This window comes from Juglans regia, chromosome 16 (assembly GCF_001411555.2).
Source record: "Juglans regia cultivar Chandler chromosome 16, Walnut 2.0, whole genome shotgun sequence".
In the NCBI taxonomy this organism is placed as follows: Eukaryota; Viridiplantae; Streptophyta; class Magnoliopsida; order Fagales; family Juglandaceae; genus Juglans; species Juglans regia.
In genome coordinates this window covers 25,045,733-25,058,377 of record NC_049916.1, presented here as the reverse complement: position 1 = coordinate 25,058,377, position 12,645 = coordinate 25,045,733, and the positions used below count along the sequence as shown (strand labels likewise).

At 31.2% G+C, this 12,645-nt stretch overlaps 1 protein-coding gene across 1 annotated transcript; it reads right to left on the bottom strand.

The window, feature by feature from the left end:
- Positions 1-1,027: 1,027 nt before the first annotated feature.
- On the bottom strand, positions 1,028-3,543 carry LOC109020740 (40S ribosomal protein S25-2-like). Its single transcript, XM_019003266.2, has 4 exons — positions 3,412-3,543; positions 3,240-3,314; positions 2,942-3,076; positions 1,028-1,419 (listed from the first exon to the last, which is right to left on the bottom strand). The coding sequence occupies exons 1-4, from the start codon at positions 3,412-3,414 to the stop codon at positions 1,306-1,308; spliced, it is 327 nt and encodes a 108-aa protein (XP_018858811.1). The 5' UTR covers positions 3,415-3,543; the 3' UTR covers positions 1,028-1,305.
- Positions 3,544-12,645: the final 9,102 nt, after the last annotated feature.

Below are 12,645 nucleotides of genomic sequence, written 5' to 3'. Positions count from 1 at the left end.
TTGATAAGTACAAATACAAGAATTGACGCACGAATTGTGAGTTGGTGGCTGATCTGTCATGGCATGATGGGGCTTAACAATCTGGGAAACATCCAAACAAATAAGGGTTGATTATTTCATCGAGAAACAATGTTTGACAGACAAGTGACCCAAGTAAATTTACATTAGTTGTTGGGTTTATTCGCCGTACACCTGTCATATACGGTACAGCAATTGTGCACCGATCCATCCAACAAATTGTATCTTGGACTTCTCTCGCAATTTGATTAATCTAACGCCACCTGATGGTGGGCCCAGAATAGAAGTAGACCGTGGTTTTAAGAGTTAGTGCCACGAATATCTATCTATCAAGCGTGCGGGCCACCCCGGTGGAACAAAACAAGAACTAGTGAAGTATGACAAACGCCAAAATTACAAATTCAAAGACTTTTACTCGAGTTGTGAATTTATTATTGTTTTAATATAAAATAATTCTTTTACCAACCATATTAACAGAATACGCCAAAACGACTGTAGCAAAACTCAAGACGCTCTTTCCCAAATAAAAACCCAACCTTTTCAGAAAAAGACTTATAAATCGGCCAGAATAAGATTCTACAGAACTGCTGTAAGTGTAGTAGTTATTTTTTCTTTTTTCTTTTCATTTTCTTTTAATGGGCTGCTTAAACGATTAGACAAACATTCTACACGGTTCTTCTCTCCAGAAGTAATTCAATCCCAAAATGATAATAGCTTCAGCTACAATAGTTTTTAATCTACTAAAAACTTGATATTTCTTGAGCCAAGATTCTATTTGCAAGCTTGGTATATAGCTCGCCACTTATATTCATAAAAAGAGTTTAAAATATAAATAATTTTTTTATGTAAACAGATGCAACATACTTTCACATCAACAATGCATTAATATAAAGGAGCCTGCAAATAGATCTACTCTCTGGCACTCTAGCCATAGGCCACACAAAAGGGCACAAGTCAGTCAGTCAGTCAGTCAGTCAGTCAGTCTGCGATGTTGACGGCCAAGAGCACTAACATCAAATGTCCATTTTACTAATTGATGATATTCTGAAGAAAAACACGGATATAAAATTTTCAATCACTCCATATGATCCATATTAAATTATAGCAGATGATACAAAACTATTTTTGTTTTTTTTTTATCGGAGATAGCAGATAGTCTAAAACTAAGCTGACGTACTCACCCTAGCAGATAGAAGATGACCCAGAAGGAATGTCATAACATAGAAATAACAAAAGTTGCCAAACTCAACAACACTACATAAAACCACCAAACCACCGGGGTGAAGACTAGGTGTTTGTTGCCCGTGTGTAGATCTGCTGGCTTGAATGTGAAGAAACCATCCTAATCAAACCTCTCGCCATTAATTCCCTGATTGCCCTCCTTGCAAGTGATCCACTAATCTGTACGGGCCATACAAAAATGAGACAAATTAAATATAAAGAACACATATAAAAGGAAATAGGAGATAAAGAGGACGGTGACGAGTATATATTATAAGCACGCAGCTGTAGACTTTCTTTTCCAAGTAAAAGTAGCTGTAAACTTTCTTTTTAACAACTAAAAATAAAGTTTTATTAAATCAACAATTAGTCATAGCCAAGTATACAACTGAGAATACCTAGTTAAAGATGGAAGCTAGAGTTGAATACAACGAGAATTTCGGTGTAAACTTCTTTTTAATCGGTAAATAAGATTTTATTGATCATGAGGATAGGCAAGAGCCCAAATAACTCTCACGTAAAATTAAGACATACTTGTCAACTTTGCAGGCAAACACTCACGTAAAACCAAGATGATGACCCTATCAATAGCCTAGGCCTGTAAGCATTGAGTAAAATGCGTACTAGATATCTACCTGCTAGAAAATATTCAAAGTACACATTTTTTTATCAAACTGTAAAGATATGAATATATCTGAAAGATTTTATATGATTAGAAACCTCCTTTTAACAGAATGAGTTGATAAACAAATACAAACAAAAAACTAGAAGAAAAAACTACTAGAGAATTTATCTTATGACACACACACAAATAAAAGAAAAACTATAATCATGCAATCTATAAATAAATGAAATCTAACAAAATCATACATGGATATAAATTTTCACAATGACTACAGCTGCAGAATAAAAAAGCTTGCCTTGTTAATCTATGATCTATCGAAGAATTTGCATAACTCCTTCAACAAAAGGAGCTTTTCCTCGTCATATTGAATCAACTTGTCAGTCATCTAACAATGTACTCACAAGCCTAGTAGACTCCTCTCATCCACGGAGGTTTAGTTTCGACCTACCACCCACGAAGGGCACATAGGAATTTTAAGAATGGCTGATGTTAGCTTCTCTTTCTTTTTATTTTTTTTCCTAGCACACTCACCCACGCTCAATCATAATAAGCTTGTAGAAAGCATCAAACTAGTAGTGCATGTTTGTTTGTATTCTACATCTGGTCCATTCACAGGATTCTGATATTTCAAATGGATCTGTTGGGATGTTATGTTCAACAACAGGTTTCTTTGGTTGGCATTCCTCGTAATAAAAACAATCTTCGACCCAAGCGTGTCCATCCTTGATTCCCCCCTCCCCCCCCACCTCCTCCCGATTGCCCACCAGCACCTATGTCTCCAATAGGGATTCTCCCGATGAAAAATGTAATCTTAACACAGAATAAAAAACTTTGACGGTCGCAGCGGCAGCTATTTTGTTCCTAGTAAATTAATTAACTTTCCCAGTGATTTTTAATCCATGATTGAACGGATTATATCTCAGATTCACATACAACAATAGCCTACCTGCTATACAATCCCACTAATTGTAAATAAAAAGAAAACCTACAAAGGTTCTTACTGAACTAATTATTCACGCAACGTCGAAGAAAAACAAAACAACACTAATTTTTCTTTAAAGAAAAAAAAAATGATACCCTCAAACGGTCGGAGAGAATGGAGGGGGTGATAAGCTTGTATTTGGGAGCCTCGGAGAGGAGCTTGTCATAAGTACCCTGGTCGAAAAGCACCATGTTGTTCACCTTCTCCTTCTGCTTTCCCTTGCTCCACTTCTGTTTTACCACCAAATAAATAAATTAGAAACTATATATATATGTTATCAGAAACCCATTTTTCGCCTCTCCACCTAATGTTCATCAAACTACTTCACACACTCGCTATAATAAAATAGAAAAAAAAAACCCAGCGGCGGCTACTAATTAGGGTGGATCAAACCTTCTTCTTCTGCTTCCCACCGCCAGATTTGGCAGGCTTGGAGGAGGGTGGAGGAGCCTTGTCTTTCTTTGGAGCCTGTCACGGGGACAAATAAACGAACACTGTTAGAGCGAGGCATACAGGAACTTAACAGATAACGATTAATCCATTGGAAAAACACGGGTATGCATACCATCGGACCGGGTCGCAGAGACAGAGAGAGCGAGCAAGAGATAGAAAAAGAGGCTGTGTACAGCGAACGAAGTAGCGGAGGCACTTATACAACTAGGGTTTCGATGATATGAAAAAGAAAACCCATCTTCGAACGACGCCGTTCTTCATATCAATATATATAATTTTTTTATGGGGAATCGGGTAACATTATTTTTTAAGTTTTAAGGGCAATGCTACTTTAAAAAAAAAAAAAAGCAATGCTAACTCCACAACAAAATGTTCAAAAATTCTAATTAAAAAAAAAGGTGCAAAAATTATGTGTATATATATATATATACTAGCGGTAGTGTAACGTCCAAGGGACGTTTGCCTAATATTTTTTTTTTTTTAAACCTAGTGAGTGATTAAAGAAGTGTTTTTTAATGATGTTGTAAATTTTTTATTTTTTTAAAAAATTTTTATGATGATTAAAAATATACATAAAAAAAAAAGAAAAATAAAAAAGTGAAATACATATTCAAGACACATTTTCGGGTTACTTTTTCGATAGCTGTAACAGTTCTTTTTAGTTAATTAAGAATATTATCATATTTAAATTATGTTAAAATTTTAATTATTTATATAGTTTTACTTTTTTAAAAATATTTAACAAAATTTCATCATTTATTTAATGATGAAAGATTAGTATTTTATAAATTAAATTTGATAATTTATTTATGATATGATATTTATATGTTAATTATATATTTTAAATTAATTTAAATTAGTATTTAAATTTTCATCATTGGATCTAATTTGGAGAGTTATGATGAAATGTTAGATTTAAATTCCAAAAAATTTTCTTTTCTCCTCACTTGCAATATATGAATTGTAGAATTCAACCATACTACTCAATGACCCAGGGAGTACTAAAAAAATACATAGTCTTTTATTTCTATATTGTTCTCACATTTTTTCATCACTAAAGTAAGTCTCTTCTATTTTAGAAACTTCAAAAATATTATAATGGTAGAAAATCATTTTATTTAAATGATTTTAATTAATTAAAAATATTATGAGATTTTAATTATATTAAAAATTCTAATTATTTATATGATTTTACTCTTTTAAAAATATTTAACAAAACTCTATCATTTATTTAATGATAAAACATTAATATTTTATAAATTAAAGTTGAATTTATATTGTAATTATCTATTTTAAGTTAGTTTATTTTTAATGTTTTAATCTTCACTGTTGAATCAATGAGGATTGAAAATGAATGGTTGAGATTTAAAATCTCAAAACCCTAACTTTTTATTTCATTTTCACTCTTCCCTCTCTCTCCTCCCTCCCTCCAGCCGCACGCCTCTCTCCCTCTCGATGTCTTCTCCTCGGCTCCGCCCAGCGCAACCGGCCGCCGCTACCGCGCCACCACCAAGCCCAGCGACCGGCGACCTTCCCCACGCCGATCTGGTGCCCAATGACCTCTCTCTCTGCCCCCGCAACAGGCCGAAGCTCGTAGGTCTCTCTCTTCCTCTACACGCACGGGTTTCTCCCCGTACGGCCGCCGTTAGCCACCCCTACGGCACCGTACCACCACCAGCAGCCCACCGAGCTCGTCCCCACATACCTCTCTCTCTCTCCCGCCACAATAGGTCGAAGCCCATCGCCTTCTCTCTTCCTCTACACGCAAGGGTTTCTCCCCGTGTGTTGATTTGTGATTTGTGTGGAAATTTATACGTTGATTTGGTGATTTGTGTGGTGATTTTTTGATTTTGTTGTATTTTTTTGGTGATTTTGTGGTGATTTGGTTTCTCCCCGTGCGTTGATTTGTGATCTGTGTGAAACTTGTGTGTTGATTTGGTGATTTGTGCGGTGATTTTTTGGTTTTGTGGTATTTGTGTAGTGATTTGTCGTGAGTTTTTGTGATGATTTTACCGTGAGTTTTTGTGATGATTTTGCTGTGTTGATTTGGTGATTTGTGAGGTGATTTTTTGATTTTGTGCTATTTGTGTAGTGATTTGCTGTGAGTTTTTGTGATGATTTTACCGTGAGTTTTTGTGGTGATTTTGCCGTGGGTTTCTATGAGGATAGAGAGGGAGGCAGAGGCAGAGAGGGACGTGATGAGGCAGATAATTACTGTTTACCGTTACTGTTCATTACTGTAGATGTTATAGATGCTTTTAAGTTATAGGCAGATATATATGAGCAATGCTACATACAGTCTTTAAATAGAGACTGCAATATAAGTATAGTTAATTTTATCTTTAAATTTTTTTAAAATTAAAATAATATCCTTATCAAAATTGTATTTTTTTTTCCATTTAATGAAGAGTTTGCACATGAACTGCAAATAGAATTTCTCTATATATATATGAGAAATTTTATTTACAATTCTGAGTGGGGGACTGCATAGTCCCATTGATGAATGAGCATCAATGAGGATAAAAGGAAAAAATATCATTTTTAAAATAATATTATTGTAATTTTAAATTTTTTTTAAACATAACTATATGGACTTGCATAAGCAGTCTCCAAATGGGGACTGTATGTAGACTACTTATATATATATATATTATTTATCATCTCCACACACCATACTTTTTTTATTTTTTAATCTTACCAAATGTGTGATATATGGATGATGAGTAGAAGAATTCAATAAATTTAAGAATAATAAAACCAAAAGGAAAAAATTAAAAATTAAAAAAAAAATTGTGGCCTGTAATGTGTGGTGATGATAAATGGCAAAACTCATATATATATATATATATATATATATATATATTTACTAGTAAGTTTGTCCAGTTGACTAATTTTGTTATGTTTCAAAATTTTAACTATAAACGAACATAAATTTGTCTATTGTTTTAGAATTTTTTTCACATTTACAACACATATTATACACACGATCTGTATAATATTTATAACTATAATACAATGATTTACAAGAACCAAGTCACAACTATGTACAGATATTTTTAAAGTATATATCATAACAACGATAAGTTTGAAAGAAGATATTTAAAACATTCAACTTACTGTCTCGAAAACGGCATTAACAGATAGTACATTCAGTTTGTTTTGGTGCAATTGGCCGTATTCATTTATCTGTACGCCCAACAGGAGCATCTATTCTTTAGTTGAAATTTAAACTGCTATATTCTAAAAATATGGAAAGCGATCATGTAATTATGGAAATATATTAATAAGTAATGTATCAATTTTTTAAAATAGATTTATAAATGCACATTTTACCTCGTTTTCATGTTCTAAGAGATCCATTGTAGTGCAATTGATGATTTATTCTGTTGTTGATCCGAACATTATGACTATTGTAGATTCGCTATCGTCATATACTTCTAAATATACTCAACATCTAAAATTAACAAGGAAATTATTATTTGTTAATATTCACATTTAGTACGTTCTAATTTTGATGTAAGAATCTATAATTTCAAAATAAAAAGTCTTCTTGTAAGCGACTTTAAATATCAAATCGTGTATCGATGTTGACATATAAGACATCCATTTAATGAAATGGTGTGAATTGAAGACGAAAATGATTTTCATAAGATAGCTGACGTTTTTCTTCTCTCAAAATTTTTTTTCTTTTGTTTTTTTCTTTTATAAAAGAAGTCATATAAGTATCAGTACGCAGTTTGGTACATAAACTCGCTTGTATCTAGCAAGACTCATTTCAAAATATGAAAGAAATTTTTTACTGTGGCCGCGACATATTCATGCTCTTGCAACTGTAACTTAGAAAATCCTCGTTGTATTCATACCCGGTTGTTACAGTTTGTGCAAGACATATATTAGAAGTGCTGATCTAGATCAATCGGGAAAAATCTTCCTTTAATCATAAAAGTTGGTCTCTGTATTAAGACGGAAATGGATAAGCAAACCATATAACAAATTAGCAATATATATTTACACAAGTCATTAATATTTGGATATACAGTAAAATAATTGCAAACAAAAAAGAGAAATTTATTGATAAGGAACGAGAATTTACTGTCATCGATAGTATTTATATTTAAAGCAAAATAGAGAAATTTTTAGTTTCAGCACAATTTCTATGTAAAAGTTTAAATTTGCATATAATAGGCATTCATTAATTATAATTAAAAATTAGAAATTCATATGCTTATCAAATATAACATATGAATAAGTAGAGTAGTCATTACAAAGTAAATAGCACAAGCATATTTCCTATGAGAAAGATAATAACATACCAGAAAGTATAAGACAAATAAAAGAACAGTGAAAATACAGAAAATCAACAACAAGCGAGGTCACGTGGAGTTGAAAAAAGTACAACCAACAAATTTATCTGGAAGAGAATATAAAAGCAACAGAATATAATAAAATTAAAATTACATTTATTAAATGAAACTATAATCGCACATTTACAATAATGATAAATACAATAAATGGAATGGATATTTATAAAATTCAAATTTAAATACAATATAATACTGGAGAAAATTATCTGAATTTTTTTTTAGGTCTAAAAATTTTGTTGTTTTCTTCTTTATGTCTTTATATATTGTTTTCTTATATTAATCAATATGAGTAATAGTTTTTTTAATTATCGAACTTGTTTATCAATAAATCATATTATATCAAACTATATCAAACACATTAAGTAATTTAATAGATATGTGAGTTTATCTAAGTGTTAAGAATATAACAAACCATAGGATATAACAAAATGTATAAGCTCTTAAATGTTGTGATTATTACTAAATTATATTTTAAATTTTTAATACAATTTTATGTGCAATTCGTATATTAAGTGAAAAATTTTAAACAAACTATGAACTAATAAATAAGTCTACAAACACATAACAATTAGGTATTTTCACATTTCAAGCCTAAAAAAAGAGTTGGGCCCAATTTATGTGTGCCCAAAACTGACCATCAAGCCCAACCCATTTCCTAACCCCAAATCCATACCTCTATACGACGCCGTTTGAGGAAAAAATAACCCTATATATATATATATATCTCCCCCCCTAAGAAGCACATTCCAGAGGCTTCTTCGTTCTCATCGTTCCCCAATTTCTTCATTATTTCTCTTCCTCTCTCCGTCTCATATCCACACCACCACGACACACACAATGGTTTCACCTTCCTCTTAGTCGCATGATACTTTTATATTTTTCGTTTTTCTCTCTCTTTGTCTTTGGTTCTCTTGAAAGCTCTTTCTTTGAATTCCATATTTTTGGTCCTCGAACAAATAGCAGAAAGATGGGATCCATTGGGTGTCACTGTATATGGTTAAAACTTTCTTCCTTATTTATCTAAAGTTTAACAAATCTACACCTTCTAGTATAGATCTGAAAAGTTTGAAGATCTATTTATTTTTATATATTGTTCAGATCTACGATTTTGACCTTTTAGTTTTGAAGAATTTTGTTTTGTTCTTTGCAAAGTTTGACAGATGTAGACGTTTTAGTCTAGATCCGAGAGGTTGTTCTTTATATTTGTCGATCTATTTACCTAGATCTATTTTTTATTGTGTATTGTTCGCATCTAAGATTTTTATCTTATAGTTTTTAAAAGAATTTGTTGTTATTTGTAAACTTGAACATGTGTACATGTTTTAATGTAGGTCCGAGAAGTTTGAAGATTTATTTATTGTTATGTATTGTTCAAATCTATGGTTTTGACCTTTTATATTTTTATTTTATATTTATTTTTGTTCTTTGCAAACTTTGACAAATCTGAACTTTTTAGTCTAGATCCAAGAGGTTCTACTTTAGATCTGTCGATCTATTTACCTAGATTTATTTTTTTAGCAGAAAGATGGGATCCATTGGGTGTTATTATATATGGATAAAACTTTCTTCCTTATCTGTCTAAAGTTCAACAAATCTACACATTCTAGTATAGATCTGAAAAGTTTGAAGATCTATTTATTTTTATATATTGTTCAGATCTACGAATTTGACCTTTTAGTTTTGAAGATTTTTTTTTTTTTTGTTCTTTGCAAACTTCGACAGATGTAGACACTTTAGTCTAGATCTGAGAGGTTGTACTTTAGATATGTCGATCTATTTACCTAGATCTAGTTTTTCTTATGTATTGTTCACATCTTAGATTTTTATATTATAGTTTTAAAAAAGAATTTGTTGTTGTTTGTAAACTTGAACATATGTACATGTTTTAATATAGGTCCGAGAAGTTTGATATACAGTTTTGACCTTTATTTTTGGGGATTTTTTTTTTCTTTGCAAACTTTGACAGATCTAGACAATTTAGTCCGGATCCAAGAGGTTCTACTTTAGATCTATCGATCTATTTATCTAGATCTATTTTTTCTTGTATATTGTTTACATCTAGGATTTTTACCTTATATGGTTTGGCTAAAAATGGATGATTTACACGGCAAAACAGGAGCGGCTTCGAAGTTAAGCCATTTAAATAAAATTCAAAGGCAACTTCCAATGTGTACTTTTACATCTTTATTTTTTTTTTGTATTCTGAACTATCGGTTGTTTGGTTGGTTTGTTTTTTTTAGGGAATTTGGACTGTGATCCGGTTTTTTGGGTTTGGTCTCTAAAAAAAAGAATATATATTGACTTTGAGTTTTTTTTTTTGCATGTTATGATGTTCTAGTCGTTTTTTTTTTCTTTAGTTAATCTGATTTGTTGGTTTGTTTCTTTCAAGGAATTTGGACTTTTTGGTTTGAAGTTTATGCTGCTTTGAGGTTTGTATATGTCTATTCATAGTTTATAATTCAGGATTTTATTTTACTTTTTTAACTTTTTACTTTGTTTACTCCAATGTTTGGTTGCTGAGAAAAATATAGGGAAATGGAAAAAGGTAATATCAGTAATGAAAGTGTGGTGTGTCTTTCTATTTTGAACTTGAGTGCCTGTGAGGTTTTTGACTGCTACGTTCCATCCTACTAACTGAATACCAAACAATATGCAGTTTACATACACATGTGCATGTTCACACCTTATAAAGCACATCAAGATATATTCAGTTCATTCCTTGGTGTAGCGATGGGGAAGGACTACATATCAAATGGTTCATTAGATTCAAGTATCATGCTATCATACCAAATGGATGTGTTTGGTATGGAGGAGCACTATAATTTTGTGATCCCAATTTGATCGAATAGATATGTTTCGAATTATGAGTATAAAATTAGTTGAAGAGGTACTGCATGTGTTGCTGGATCAAATTACTTTATTTTGGCATCTATATTATTTTATTATTAGGTTATTCTCTCTCAATTATTAGGTTATTTTCTCTCTTTCTTGTTACATGTTTTTACAAGAAATTTTTATTTTTAAGAATATTTTTCATGTTTTTGCAACTCGTGTGAGCCCTTACCAGTATATATATACATATACATGTATGTATACATATACATCACTTTCATTGAGAAAAATAAAATATAATAAAGAAAGTAACCATAAACTTGTTTATTGAATATACAATAAATTTCTTGTATGTCTGTTATGCATACACTTAGCATTTCTTTTATTCAAAATAATATATTTATTTTTTACTGACCTTTTTTACAGAATTAGGGTAATGGACATGAATTTCATTTTCTTAATATCATGTTCATAGAAATTTAGATTCATAACTTCTTATATCATTTTCTTAATGGGCACATTTTTAGTAATGATAAAGTTAGACGGCTAATTTTAAAATATATATTTTACATACAAAAGCGCAAGTGGAGTCAAAATTTATTATACCGGTGACGTGTCACTAATTTCTTAAAATCTGTAATAATTTGAACATTTTCCTTGTATTTTTAGCATTCATATAAAGAGTTTCTCGTTCTTGTTGGAAAATGAGTTTCACTTTTATGAAACCAACAATTTGGATGATAGATTTAGTTGAGATAAGCTGAAGTGAATGTTAAAAGTTGAATAAAATATTATTAGAATATTATTTTTTAATAATATTATTATTATGAGATTTGAAAAAATTAAATTATTTATTATATTTTGTATAAGAATTTGAAAAAATTGTAATGATGAGATGAGATGAAATGAAATACTTTCACCATCTAAACGAAATTTTAAATTTTCATGCTTAGTACGGGTAGACAACGACTAGTGTTTATAATTAGGTGAGTCTCATAGATTTTGGTTTTGTGAAAAAACGTTGAAAATTGTCTAAAATAAATCCAATCTATTAATCAATAAATCAGTTATAACGCGCATAAGAATATTGAGATTTTCTAGAATTTTGAAGATATTTTACTATAGAGAATTCATTAAATTCTAAAAAAATTTGGTTTGAAGATTGAAAGTAAATAACTCAATGGTTTGGAAAGTCATTTTGCAGTGTAGCGAATCTTCAATTAGAAGACAAAAACCGTGTAACTTTCGCGTATTTGGTCTGAATTATTCATTCATCTCAATCAAAAGCAAAGAAGCAGCAGCAGATTAGAGTGGTTGGTCTCTTTAGAAGAAGCATATGATACGAATAAACCCAATTCTATAGAAAAAAGGAAGAGAGAGATAAGGAGAGTTACTGATACAAACTTAATCCATCATCGATTCATCTTTTAGACCCCCCGAATTAAGCAACTCATGTCTCGTTTGTTTTCATAACTCCTCTCAACTCATCTAATCTCAACTCATCTCATCTCAATTCCTTTCAACTTTTTCATTAAATTCTAAAAAAATTTGGTTTGAAGATTGAAAGTAAATAACTCAATGGTTTGGAAAGTCATTTTGCAGTGTAGTGAATCTTCAATTAGAAGACAAAAATCGTGTAACTTTCGTGTATTTGGTCCGAATCATTCATTCATCTCAATCAAAAGCAAAGAAGCAGCAGCAGATTAGAGTGGTTGGTCTCTTTGGAAGAAGCATATGATACGAATAAACCCGATTCTATGGAAAAAGGAAGAGAGAGATAAGAAGAGTTACCAACACAAGCTTAATCCATCATCGATTCATCTTTTAGACCCCCCGAATTAAGCAACTCATGTCTCGTTTATTTTCACAACTCATCTCATCTCAACTCCTCTCAACTTTTTCATTAAATTCTAAAATAATTTGGTTTGAAGATTGAAAGTAAATAACTCAATGGTTTGGAAAGTCATTTTGCAGTATAGTGAATCTTCAATTAGAAGACAAAAACCGTGTAACTTTCGCGTATATGGTCTGAATCATTCATTCATCTCAATCAAAAACAAAGAAGCAGCAGTGGATTAGAGTGATTGGTCTCTTTGGAAGAAGCATATGATACGAATAAACCCAATTCTATAGAAAAAGAAAGAGAGAGA